Here is a 14813-nt window from a genome sequence, read left to right as displayed (position 1 = left end):
CCTTTAACATCTTTTCTTTTTATCACATTAAAAATCCTACACTAACATTTCCTTCTTTCGTAAATGAATTTTGTTCGATCGAAAATTTATGTTGTGCAATTTAATTTTTCCATCATTCGAGTTAACGTGGAATTAACGAAGGAAAAGAAAAAGACAAAAGAAAAAAAAAAACAGAAAAAGGGAAAATAAATGAAGATTTGAAAGTCGGTAACGGGGATAAAAGATGCGATATTGTGTTTACAGCGAGTGATCTATGCACGAGAGGCAATTTACGTATAGCACGGTAACAACGATGAATATTCGCGATAACGCTTAACGTAGGCAACATTCACAGGTGTGTTTCTCACCTGTTGTCCATCTCATTGTGAAACTTTTGCTCTCCCTTCTCTACGCTTACCAATCGTGATTTCAATTATTCGTTTATCCACGAATACTAAGGAAAATATGTTCGTAATTTTTCTAAAAAAATATTCTAAGGAAAATTCGTCGAACACTCGTGCGATGATTAAGATTAAAACATATTTTCCAATAAATCTTATTTTTTAAATTATCATTGAAATTATTGTGCGTACGACGTAATTTCTGTATTCCAGGAAAATGAATGAATAGAAAATTAAAATCTTTCTCTTCTTATTACTCCTCGGAATGATCTTTCGTGAAAATCTGAACAATTTCCCTTCGCCACAATCGCCCTTAATTTCAATATTTAATTTACCACGATTTCAATATTCTACAAACTGACAATCCCAAGAATCGACTTCGAATTTAAATCAGATTAATTCTTCGTTAGAAAGAAATCAATATTCCATCCATTGCTCGATCCCATCCAATTTTACGTTCGAAATTGCAAATTAAAAGGAGATAAAAATAAAAAAAAAAAAAAAAAGAAGATTTCTTCAATTCTTCATCCTCGAACAAAAGAAACCTCAAATTCAGTAATGGTAATTTACAATGCTACACGATTAAAAAAAAGAAAAAAAAAAAAAAAAAAAAAAAAGAAAAAGAAATGTCAGACAGATTAAAATCTTCGCGATATCGCGCCAGTGAATTTCCAAGCGGTTTTTTTACGACGTATTAAAAGGATCCACGGAAAAAAGAAAAAGTGTTGTGCAATCTCGTGAAAAAAAAAAAAAAAAAGAAAAGAAAGAAAGAAAGAAAGAAAGAAAAAAAAATCCAAGTATACACAACGTTCCACTCTATAAATATGCACTTCGAAGCGTAATAAACTCGAAAGATGAAATTACACGCGGGTCTCGTGACTACAGATCGCTGATTGAGACAAATTTCGTAATCGAAGTGCTTGATACGATAATTATCGTTATTAATAATTCGTGGCCGAAATTTTGCGCGAGGAGTGAAAATTGAGATTGATTGCCAATTTCTTAATTTCGATTTGAGAACAAATGATCGATGTAATCTTTTTTTTTTTGCACGATACGATGACATTTTTTTTTTTTCCAAAATTCGCAAATTTGAATATTTTCGATTCGCATAAACCGAGGATCGTTTAAAAATTTGCAGCGATGAAAAAGTAGAATTCGATTAATTTTTTCTACAATTTTCTTTCCCGTATGAATCTTGTCCTATCTCAAATACTATTTTTCGCAAGCTGTTTACGAAAAGCAAGTATTTTTTAGTTCAAGCAAGTATCTTTTATCTTCCCTCGGATTTATAGTTGTTTGTATTTGCCGCTTTTTATAATTTTTCCACAGTTCTTTACGATTTTTTATTTTTATTCTTTTTTTTTTTTTTTTTTTTTTACAACCTTTGCAACCTTTTCACGACCTTCCTTCCTTCCTTCCGTCCTGTTTCTCTTTAAATACGACGGTTATAATTTCTCGCTTCTCTCCCCGAGAAGCATAATTCATCGAGGAATCAATTTCGATTAACAGCGATTTAAAGTCAATGGACTGACACCGGCAATGACTAGGAGATTTTCTCGAGAATGGTGGGAGAAAATTCAACGAGGATGAATCACTATCGTAACACGAATTTTACATACTTCCACGAGATCGGCTTTATTTAAAAGAAACCTGTTATTGTTTCAAATAGAACGTCTGACGGTGATGACGTCAATAAACTCTAGAATAAAACTCCGAGAGTTTTTTAGAGTTTCAGTTTCTCTCGATTCTTTTTAAATAATCACACGGATTCTTCTATCGTTACTCCATGTAATAAAAGAAATTATTGAAACAATTTTTTTTTTTTTTACTTTTATCTCATACACTTTCTTCGATCAAGCAAAATGTTTCAATGTTATCCATTCCATCTTCTTCTAATTGATGAAATTCTAAAGTTTTTCCTTTTTCCAGTATATTTTTCTGAAAATTTCGAGGAAATAATTAAAGAAACGTTGAAATTAAAAATGGTTCCGACACGTAATTATGTCTCACGTTCCATTCGATGTCCATTGTCTACGCGAGAGGCAAGAAACTCGTCGTTCCAACTATCGCCAAAAGAAACTCCCGTCTCTTCTCTCCAAACAGTAGACGTTTTCCTTGATTATTTTCACAAGAAAAAAAAAAAAAAAAAAAAAACAATGTTCCAGAGTCGTAATTGCTGTTTCCCGTTCGCGAAGTCGAATAAAGCTCTCGTTTCATATGGGATCAGACCTTGAACTTATTTTTCACTTCAAACGAGTAACATAGTACACGTTAGTTAGTTTCACATATAATCGTGAAAATCGTTTATTTCCCAACGTGCGATGGTTCCCGATAATTTTCGTGAAAATACACAGAGAATCGAATAAATTTACAGATATTCACTTAGAGAGAAAAAAAAAAAGAATTGCGATGTCTGATTCAAGAAAAAATATAATTCCAAGAATTGATAACCACGATGTTTCAGTTTCTCTGACACAATCCATGTTCCGGAGGAAAGTAAATGTTTTGGTATGACTTTAATCCTCTTTGAATTATGATGTCTTCGCTTCGAGTTGTGTTGAGTTTCTAATGAGAAATTTTACGTTACAATTTAGAAAATTACTCGTAACAAAGTTTTTACCGTGTTTCTTTCAAAATTATCGACAATTCCGAATATTTTTTTTTCTTTTTTTTTAATCTTTTATCTTTGACTGATTTTTACATACATACATTGCCTATTGTAAATTGTAAATCAAAAGAATTTAAGAGAATCAGCTTGAGAAACATTCTTAGAATTATCTAAATATCCTTTACGTAATATTGCAAACACGGTAATTATATTTTATACTTTATATTGTTTAACAATACGATAATTATCTGACTGTTAATTCGAGCAAGTGTAAGCTCATATTAAATCGGGTGTTGAGGTTGATTTTGTATTAAATTGAACACTCTAGTTAAAAATACTTTAACGAGAATGAAAATTAGACGAAAAACGTAAAAGACGACGTGCAACGATACGGTCGCAGGATATGTTTATACGACGATTTTTCTGCATAGGAAATATTGTTTAATTGATATTTACGCGGCGGCAAGTTGTTGCACGATTTAAAGGCCATTCCGTCCTATTTAAAGCGTAATTTCGTTATCTGGCGAATATGTAATGCGCACGCGAGAATGCACGATAAAAAGAAGCGGTGCGATTACGTTTATTTCGTCGCGTGAATATTAAAAAAAATTCGTTTTCGATTCCTCGACAGACGAAAATACGTCCATATGTGTTACGTTATAAAATTATTGAAATTTGATAGTAAACTATGCTCGAACATTTATTTCCCCCTCCCCCCCCTCCTAACTTTTCCTCTCGAGAAAATTCGAAAAAAATTCGACGATATTTATCCAAGTGTTCATTTCCAGTTTATTACGTTTAATTTTACGGATTAACGGAAATGAGAATATCTTCAAGATGAATGAAACTTAATTTATATTGAATTTTAATAAAAGTGTCAATCCTCTTTCGAATCTTTTCATATGATTTGAAAATTTTCGATATCTTTCAATCGGGCGTATAAAAAATTCAGTGACCTAAAAATAAAAATATCCTCGAAGAAATGAAATTTTAAATTTCCTCGTACTCACGTTTTTGTTAACGTTGTTATTAAAGTTGAAGTTCCATTTGAGATCTGTTGCTCAAAAATTTCTCTTCGTCGAAAAAAGAATCGTCGTATAATAAATTCCGATGGGGAATTAATAATAAAAATTTTGCAGAACCCTTCTTTCCCTTGATGACTTCAAATTTCACGATTCCTTCCTGTATATAACAGACTCGACTTTTTTTTTTTTTTTTTTTTCATCGAGGGATCCCCATCCATCTCGAAAAGCCTTATTTACCACAGTTATTACAGTTATTTCGCCACCCTCCACCACGAATTTATCCTTCCGTGAAAAGAGAATTAAGACTTATTTGCATCGTATCTCGGTGAGTTTACTGTCGCCACGTTGGCGCGTTTTCAACCAAGAATTAAAAATCGCCAAGAACCGAAGCGAAATGTGGCGCGTTTAAAGAGAATCTACGTGTCGACGTCCGCGTTCGAATATTTCTGGAACGGGATAAACGAACCGCGAAACGAACGCGGGTATATATACATCGCTGTTCATTAGTCAAGACCGCAACGAGTGAACGTGATAAATCCATTTCTGATGATTCTCTGATTTATACTTGCCAGCGAAGAAGAATTTAAGTACTATTTGAAAAATTGTTTTAATTGTTACTACGTATTTTTCATGATTTTTTTTTTTTTTTTTTAATTATCCTTTAGATACTCGTCGAAGAGAAATTTTCATTAATCAATCTTTGTTGTTAATATTAATGGTCACAATTAATCTCTACTGTTCTTACAAATAATCAAAGTTTTAATTACTAAAAGTCGAAATAAAGAAATTTTGGTTGTTATTAAATATTATTAAATACCATTAGTATCTTTGGATCCGTTTTATACTGTTTAAAATTTTTTTTTTTTTTTATATAATTTTCGACAGTGACTAAGATACTAAAAGAGGAATTTCACTTATATCTAAACAGATCCAAGCGTAATAAGGAAAAATTGAAAATCGATATATCATGAATAAATTCATCATAATTAAAAACTTAATTTATACGATTTATATATAATCACTTTTCATAACGTAAAATTATAACGCATCATTTTCTTTATCTCGCGTACACGTCAATGATCACTTTTCAATGCATCTCGTTTCCACGAATCGTGATGAAAAAAAAAAAGAGTACAAAACCGCTTATCGGTCGCGCAAAGTCGAGATGGTGTGAAATAGCAGATCGAACGACAATAGCCGATAATAATGCTCGAACGTAATCATGGTGTATTAACCCCGATTACGATATCATTTATCGCGACATCCGCGATAAATAATGTGGGTCACACGCGTAAGCAGATTCAAAGGCTTAAGACTTCGAAAAAATCCTTAAAATAGAAAACTAAAAATAAATCTATTTATTTATAGACATAGGCTCGCCTGCAATTTATTTTATCGAGAATCTTGACTCTATGTAAAATAGATGATTCCGTAATAAAAAAAAAAAAAAAAAAAAAAATAAATTACTCTTTGAACTCGAGAAACATTTCGAAGTTTAATTTCCAAGAGAAATCGGTTTAAAGTTGCATCATAGACGATCAATACAACACGTACGAGCAATACTTTGAAAATTGACGATTGAAATTTAGAAGCTCGATGATCGGTACTATTCGCTTCATAGACTTAGAAAAGACTACATCGAAATCCATAAAATAATATAATTAGCCATCCTGACTAGGGATTTCATAATTGATATAAATAACCAAACGTGTGCCACGAGAGAAATGAGATCAGCCACGAAAGAGTTTCGGCTAATCGACGAATCGAATTAATCCCGGAATTCGAATGCAGCTCAAATCGCGGAGATCCAATTTTAGAGTTTCAACGTTTCCAGACACGGTTCTTCGCAAACTGGTATGAAGAATCGGTTGTGTAAGCAGCGTAGCGAAACTATGTGTAGCTTGTCTGTTCGATTAATGTGCCGGTACGTAACGCTTCTTGGAGCGAAGTCGATAGTCGATCTAGTCAAAATACCGTCGTTCACGATTATACGGAAACCGTGGAACACAATAATCAAAGTTTAATCGGCGCGAGAAATGGACCTGAACCTATGATGGACGTGTGTCGACTGTCATACTTTAGTTCCACGAACGAAAGACGATACTTTGCTTCGTAATCGAGGATCGTAACGCTCGCATCGAGCCCGGTCTCGTGGAAAATCATGGATTTTCCCTGTGAATAAGAATCTGTGATCTATATTCTCGGACTCGTGTGCGAGCAATCGTAAATCGTAACCGTGACGCGAAGTTCACTTTGAAGTTCACTTTGACTCTAATCTGGTTAAATCTCTGTTAGAGATGATGCAAATGTGAGATACATTAATTTTTTTTTTTTACTATAAATTAAAAATTGAAATAGTGACATTACCTAATTCGTAATTTTTTAGCAGATTTATTTATTATACTTGTAAGTCTAGAATTTCGATTTGGTGTTCTTAACCTATAATTTCCTGTCGCAGGCGTCGCAAAGTGAAAGTATATTAATTTTTTTTTCTATTATAAATTAAAAATTGAAATGCTGACCTCGTAATGATTTAGTAGATACATTTAGATATTTAGATGTATTTGTTAATGCATTCGTGTAAACGTTAATTTTTTAATAAAAAAATTGACGAAACTGCTACGTAATATGGTTACTGGGCCCTAACGCAGGTGTTGACCGCGAGAGTGCATGCATGTAGCAGAAAAAAGCGCGAGTTTTAAAATAAAACGAAAAATAAAATAAAAATTATCATAATTCAAATTTTATATCAAACGTATTCGTTTTTTAAAGGAACTTTATCTTTGTTTAAATGAGAATATCTAAAATAAAACGGAAATCATAAAATAATTTAAAATAACAATATATATCCATCTATAATAATATGTCTATAGTATAATAATGTATCCGATGTTTATATACACGAGAATTTCGAGTTGGTGAAATCATAATAATGCAAATTAGGGAATATATAAATATTTGGTGGAAATACATACTTGTATGTGAAATTTAAATTGAGAAGTACGCAAAATGGATCAATTTAAATATGTATATATATAGATTATGAAGAAAATTTCATCGCGAATAATATAAAGATTCGAAATAATTCTTCGAATCACGATTTCGAAATAAACAAATTCCTCGATATTTTACACACAATTCGTACAATCTCGAGTTTACATCTCGAATCGGATGGAAAACCGCAAAATCGATGCAATATCTAAGTCGTGGTACGCAAGAAGAAAAACACATTGCTCATAATCAGCATCCATAGTTGTAAATCGACAGATAACGCGATAATCGCCAACTTTTCCGACGTCGTACACGATTGTGCAAACACTTTGTAATTTGTTCCGAGAGTTTGCACTCGTTCGACGCGACAAATGCAAACTTCCGTCGAATATGAAAACCTAACGTAGCAGCGTAAAAGGAAAAGAAAGAAGATAAAAAAAAAAATATTTTCTCGCCACTCAAGGAGGAATTGACAATGCTGTTGAACTCGATACTCGTTATTTTTTTTTTTTTTTTTTTTCACTTTTATTCACGTTTGCTCTTATGAGCAATCTAAAATGCTTTTGGAAAATAATAAAATTAGAAAATAATTTTTTCTTTTCGTATTTCTTACGTTAGACACAAAAATACTTTAAAATTCTATTCAATGATATTTAAATCTATCTTTGTTATTTGATATATTTGTTATATACACTTCACGTGTATAATTTTATTATCAGAAAGTTCTTTTCTGAAGTCAGAAATATGAAAAATTTTTCTTCCAAATTTGCTGTCCCGGCTATTTCACGGTTCTAATGATTGCCTACAATTTTAGCCAATTGTATTCAAATAAAATACATCTAAACAAAATAATTGTCTATATCTCGAGATTCTCACGAACATGCGAAATCGTTTTTAGATCGCGTAAATCATCCAGATTATTTATCAACGTTTCTCGAGAGAAGAATATCTGGCACTCGATGTTTAGCCAACTAAACGAGCGTTTCTACGGAAATAAACGATGAATACCACATGCGATTACATCGACATGTATATATCGATTACGAAAAAAAGGAAAGAGTTGTGTTCTCTTAACGTAACGGTTCTTCTTTCCGTGTCTCTCGAGCGTGATCGAGCTATACATACATTTGTCCTGATGAGCTGTTCATCATGTGTTGACTAGTTTTCATATAAAATTGTTCGTAACGAAGAATAAATATTATATACTGTGTGACCACTTCTGTAACCTATCAAACAACAAAATCTGAATAATTTAATCAGAAAATATAAATAAAGTAAGATGGAATCAAATAAATAACAAAACCTGAGATGATAATTGAATTCTTGCAGAGAGAAATAATTATTCGATCAAATCGCTAGCGATCAACACATTGATCATATTTATCATAAATAATTCATGTTCTTTTTTTTAATAGAATCATTTAAAGATTAAATAATAATAATCATAACAAATAAAAAACTATAATACGATTCGTAATACATTATCTAATAATTTCTATTCTTCCTTTTTTCTTTTAATAATATTTATATGCGGAATAATTTCAAATATGAATAACCATATCATCTATCGATGAAAAATAAAATGAAAATTCTATCTAATTTCTTTCATGTTTATTTAAATAAACGATAAATAAAATAATACGAAAGTAGGTCATGCGTATGTGGAAATGTCAATAGGTTTCTTCCGATAAATATTGTAATTTCAATCGACCATATTCAATGAGAGAACCATATTAAATTACGCGTGAACGTTATTTAAACACATCTCGGATCGATTTTACGTCAACCTGCAGGTATTCCATACTGCTTCAGAAAAAGTGCAACACGCACATATCTTCCGACTAGTCGTCCATGAATGCCGTGGTACTAATGATTCAAGGACACACTATTGACAATCCACGACCTATTATTATTTTTCAAATACAACGTAAAGTAGCAACCTTGTTTCGTTCCTCTCGTTTCCCTGCTTTTAGATATTAATCGAAAAACAAAAGATAAAAATCTTTTTAATTCGATAGAAGTATGAAATTAGAATTTTATGCAAGATATTACGAGAAGATAATCAAACACTCAATACTGACATTATCAGTTATCGATATCATCAATCTTCTTCCTATTTATGTTTATTTATTATCAATCATATAATCGTAGTTTCACAAAATTATTTCAATTTGAACTAACTTGATTTTTAAATTGAACTCTTCACATCTTACATTGAATTATTTTTTAGAATATAATTAATCTACAGATGTTAATCTTTTAAATTTTCTACATCTATATAAATGATATTTATAATAATGTTATTATTATATACAGCAACTGAATAAAATAGTATTCCAATATATTTTTAAATTTTTGTTTCAATAGATTTAAGGTTATTATAATAACAACTACATTATTTAGAAAAAAAGATATCACTTAAAAAAAAGATAAAATCACAAAATAACTTTGGAAAGCTAGAAGATTTTAGGTAGGATACAAGCCATTGAAGAAACTTCGAACACGTGTACGAAAGCACTGGCAGTGAAGTATATATGGTGGGGATAAGTATCGCGCGTCGTGCATAGGTTAATGCTAGCAACTCGATAGAGTCATTTTTACCGCGCTGCTCGACTTTATCAACTAAATAGATTTCTGATATATTGAACTATAATTATATGACGTTGCCTCTAAATAATTAGCTCAAAACTCTTTTCGTTTTTTAGCTTTGTTATATATTGTTATATATATGTTAAATAAATGAGAGTGTGAATTCTAATTTTCTTTTTTGATATAACTGATTAAACTGATTGCAATAAGTATATGTTATGCTGCAATTTTATGATATTATATACACTATATGTATATAATAAATATATAAATATAATATTATCCTAGAAAATGAAGATTGATTATAATTTGAATAATATATTTATAATGGTCATTGCATTGTATGAACTTGCATCGATATTAAAGTGTGATAAATGTAATAAACTGGATGAAAAAAGATTACTTACCATTGAGACCATATTTCTCCTGATTCCTCTTAACTTGATCAATAGATAATCCTTTATCAGGATCGACGCTAAAGTACTCTAATACTTCTTCCACTGTTTTACAATGGCCGTCCTCCATGGTTACCTCTATATTAATACGTCACTTAATCTTATCTGTTCAATGACTGTCCACGTTCATTCACACTATAGTTTTCTGTAATTCAAACATACAATAAATTACAGATTAATTTTTCACTATGTATAAATATTAATGTATTTCATTTAAATATATTTATAACATATATGCACAAATAAATTCATATTTATATGAATATCAAATACATGTAATAATAATATAAATTAATTAATGTTAAGAAATAAAAATTGATTGAATTAGTAGCAAATAATAAAATAACAGAGATAAGTATTTCGGAGTATTTAATCACCATTATATCAAAAATTAGAATATCATTAACGATGAAGGGAATTTTTTAATAAATTCCACAATTTCGTTCAAAAATTTCATAAAAATTCACAATTTGGAGAAATATTTCAAAGAACATCTTAAACAAAAATGAGGAGAAAAAAATTACCGCGTGTTCACGATTACCATCCAAAACCGTTTCAGGTTAAACTCTCAGTCGAATACAAAAACTTTTCAAGATATATATATATATCGTGATTTTTCCTAATCGTTCAACACTAAATATATGACAAGTTCAATAACACAAGAAAACTCACCAAGGACCAATAACGAAGTATTCGTTGGCGACGTGTCACAGAGAAATTACGTTACGGCTGTCGAATATTTAGGTTAGCTACAGGTCCCTAAGATACACTCGAGCACACAAAGAAAGAGAAAGACGAAGAGAGGAAAAAAAACGAAACGAACTGCCACGAATAAACTTGCCGGACACTGAAAGGAATAATTCTATGACGTATCACGATACGCGAGCACAGAAATTTGAGACACACGTCATTTTCTTAACGAAATATTTTTCCTAAATGCTAAGCAAACCTCCTCTTCCGTAAGACTGACACAGCGAACGGCAAATCATTGCACACGTGCGCCACCTCGCGGAGTGCGCCATTAACAAGTTGCAGCGTAGTTGTCCGCGCGCGTCTATAATTTTGCGTCAACGTAAATATTAAGTTAATCGATGATATCTTAATGTATTATGATTGTTCGAGGCTCAATATATTTTTACTTTTAAAATTATGGATTTTCTGTTATAACAATTTGTCCGTTCACATTCGTGTTTCGCGAAAACACGTCACATACGGCGCAGCGTCCAGTAGGAAAATGCGTGCGAGTCGAATGAACCGAGCATGTGGAGCAATACCATTGGCTGGACAGCGTTCGTGAAGTATGACGCATTCGGCTATTTTCGGTCTTCTGCTAGTCTATTTCCTTGGCGCGTATTTTAAGACATTCAAAGGACATCGCTATATTGTCGTTATATAACTATTAATTTTATAATTTCATTTTGGCTACTTTGATCGACTTTTCATGTCGATTGAACAATTCAATCACAAATGGTGGATAATCAAATCGATCGATGATCATTTAACTGGTTTCGTTATGTAACAAAATAATCAAATGTTGTAATGAAAATTTTAAAGCTCGTTACGTAACGAAGAAGAATTTGAATATAGACTTTTTTAAATCTTGTATTTAAACTTTTCTTGTATGTATTTTATTATTATTACAAATAAACATTTATATCTTTCGTCATTTACTTCCTCTTTCCTTTTTCTTTTTTTTTTTTTTTTTTAATAAATGAAGTATGTAATATGATATATTAATATCAAAGCGTTTAATATATGCAACAACCACGCGTGTATCTAAAATTGAATTTATAACTTTTCACTGTTGCAATAACCGTAATTCATCGCTCCATAGCAATGTTAGTCGTTAAACTGAATTGAGTGCATCGAATCATTCTAAACATCATAAACCAAGACATGCATAACGCAAGAAATTATAACAGGTATCATTTTATTTCTAAATAAATACAAAAATGAAAAGAACATTTTTATTATATAACCAATTTTTAACAATAATCCAAAATTTTTTAATCAACGATTTTATTCCAAGTTCCTGACATATTTATATACTTGTACATTTCACGAAGAGAACCAAGAAAATAGAAACAAACATGAAATAAGAGTATATAGAAAAAGAAAAAAATTATCAAGAAACGAATCCATATGTTCATTTATAAAATATAATTTAAAAAACGATTCATTAATACCAAATTATCCTATACACGAAATTGATATCGATAGTAAATCTCTCAAAGTCATTGGACCGTCACATGTTCAAGGTCAACGACTTCAAATCCGAATGGAGTGCAAAGGTCGCAGCCAACAGTAGCAAATGTAGAAGCCAAGGTTCGCGCTAAACTTAAGCGTGAATGGAAGAGTAGCGGGGGAGTCGATCGGGGTTACGGTCGTCGGAATCGGCGACTCTGTGTCTCCGAAACCCGATTTGTAAATATATATACACTCATTCGAGCAAATATCCCATAATCTTAATTAAAAAAAAAAAAAAAAAAAAAAAAAAAAAAAAAAAAAATTCGAAAGCTCAACTTCGTCTCTCTTTCTGTTAAAAAAATGAACAAATATTCAAATGCACAGAAATATTCGAAAAATCCTGCCAACTAACCCCCTTTCGACGTTAATAAACGCGTGACGTTAATCCCGTGGCAATGAGGAATCTGAACGAGTGTCGATTATAATCGAAAGTCGCGGATGAAAACTTTGAAGAAAATCGCGGGCCAGAATGAACAGACAAGGCGGACAGACTAAAACGATTAAGGCTGGTCAATTGGTCGCATGGAACTGGCGGAACACTTGGGAACTATAGACCGGGCGACCAGCTCGCTCGAACGCCCGGGACGCGACTAGCCGGCCAAATCGCGCGTGCCCCAGCGGACCATTTTAGCACGTCTCTGACGACGACTTCCTAATTATTTTGGCAGAGATGGCCACCAGCCACACTCTTTGCCAATGTTCATCACTATCTCTCGAGCTACTCCTATCTTTATTCCACTAATTAGAATATAGTTAATTTTGTTCGATAAACTGTGACTTAGCGAGGAGAATATTTTCTGACTTTTTTTGAATCGTGTAATTTTGGTAAATTTGGGAAATATTTAATGATCAAGGAAGAGGTATCTTAATTAATTTCGTTTGTTTGTTGCTGTGGTTAAAAGAAGCTTGTAAGAAGGATGGAGAATGAAACATTTGAATAAAAATTAGACTAAATGTTGATGGTAGTTAGGTAATAGATTGGCGGTGATATAATATTCGGGATGGTTGGCGGCGTGGCGGAACAGTTTCTATTTGAAGATGAGATGCAATGGTGGATGTGCTATAAAGATAGGAAATGCAGTACGTTTGTTGGCAAACAAGTAGAGGTCGTGTTTGTATGTAACGTGAGGTTCACATCGACACGTCCAATGAGGCAATATACATTGTGTTAGTTTGGCCGGGTACTTAGGCTAGTGGATACACTTTGAAGTAACCAATATTCGCTGGACGTCGATTCAATATACATCACTAAATACTTTTTAGACAACGTGAAATTGATCATAGATCGTGACGTACGATCTTTCATAATTTTCGATATCTTCACGTGCACACAAAATGTTACTAAATTTATCCTTCTTATACGATATATAATCCACGATTACTAACTAACTTATTAAATTTCCCCTCCCTCGAATCTAAGCCTTCGAATCTAACGTATCGTAATTACATACGATTTCATCTAATTTGTACACAATTTCGTAATTATTTCAAGTTGCTTAAATTTCCAATTTCATCTCTCCAATTTTACATTACTCATCGATCACTGTACACCGAACAAAAGTTGTTGGGATTCGATCAACACACTAGGCTATCTCTTTCAAGAATCAGATCTTAGATCTCTCCATCCGATCTGTCCATCAAAAAAGATCCACAATAAAACGTTTCACGATTTTCGATTTCGGCTAGTCCTTTTTAGCTTTATCGGTCACACAACACTTTCATTTTCTACAGCTCCCATTAATCTCGTTTCACACTGTATGTATACATGTAGTTATCGTCGGTCACAGAAACACTATATATTGGTATCAGAAACATCCTGTGTTCACCTGATGATATTGTTCGCAAGGCAAGCAGAGACTTACCAATGCTTCTTCTCGATTATCCTTCTTCCTCTTCTTTCTTTACCGAATTCTTCCAATTCTTCTTCTTCTCCCCGTACAAACCAACCACCAGCGCGGACTGGGTCCTGCTGCTTGCACTTTGCGATTCTACGATCGGCCACGCGCGAGTGTGTGGCGGGTCGAACAATGGAAAGGAAAAAAAAAAAAAAAAAGAAACAGAAAACAACAAGTATGTCACACTTCGTCAAACTTTAACGAGGCTTCTCTTCCTCTCTCTTTTTCTCTTTCTCTCTTGTTCCGTTAATACGACGATCCCGTGTTACCGCTACTCCTCCCTGAACATCGTAAAGTGAGAACGCGCGGTATCCACTCCTTCTCCGGTTTCCTCTTTACATGAAGGGTGTCGAGGACGAAAACAAACAAACATTCAAAGGGCAACGCCTGCGCTGCTCAACGAAACGAAGCGACGAACCTCGCCGAAATTCCTTTAAATAGTCCGTAGGCGTCGCTACCTGGCGGCGAGACATCGAACGAGGGAAAACTCTGGCCGGAAGCCAGTGGTCCCGGCGGTTGCTGCACAGCCTTCTCCCGGTCGTCGCTTGTCGCTGCAATTTTTTTCCATTTAACCTTTGAATTTGACCACTAGATGCCTTGGTAATTGATTCGCTGTTACG

The 14813-nt window shown here is 32.8% G+C and overlaps 1 protein-coding gene and 1 long non-coding RNA gene across 7 annotated transcripts in view; both read right to left on the bottom strand.

Annotated features, from left to right (window-relative positions):
• SERCA (ATPase sarcoplasmic/endoplasmic reticulum Ca2+ transporting SERCA) overlaps positions 1 to 14604 on the bottom strand; it is a 41745-nt gene extending 27141 nt beyond the window's left edge. For 3 of the 6 annotated variants that reach the window (XM_086907745.1, XM_086907746.1, XM_003695157.3), the window contains exons 1-2: positions 10724 to 12541; positions 10004 to 10196 (exon numbers count right to left, since the gene is read on the bottom strand). In XM_086907745.1, the coding sequence (XP_086763871.1) occupies positions 10004 to 10121 (118 nt within the window). In that variant the 5' untranslated portion in view covers positions 10122 to 10196; positions 10724 to 12541. Of the gene's footprint in view, positions 1 to 10003; positions 10197 to 10723; positions 12542 to 12650; positions 12891 to 14160 lie in introns of those variants that run through there. The other 3 variants (XM_086907747.1, XM_086907743.1, XM_086907744.1) reach the window with 2 other exon arrangements.
• LOC147657729 (uncharacterized) lies at positions 2796 to 4477 on the bottom strand. The gene is made up of 2 exons (XR_015291953.1): positions 4002 to 4477; positions 2796 to 3947 (listed from the first exon to the last, which is right to left on the bottom strand). It is a non-coding gene; the product is annotated as an uncharacterized LOC147657729 (long non-coding RNA).
• Positions 14605 to 14813: the final 209 nt, after the last annotated feature.

This window comes from Apis florea, unplaced genomic scaffold (assembly GCF_048593485.1).
Source record: "Apis florea isolate Af1SG1 unplaced genomic scaffold, ASM4859348v1 contig_2897_pilon, whole genome shotgun sequence".
NCBI lineage: Eukaryota > Metazoa > Arthropoda > Insecta > Hymenoptera > Apidae > Apis > Apis florea.
This window is presented reverse-complemented; position numbering and strand designations above follow the sequence as displayed.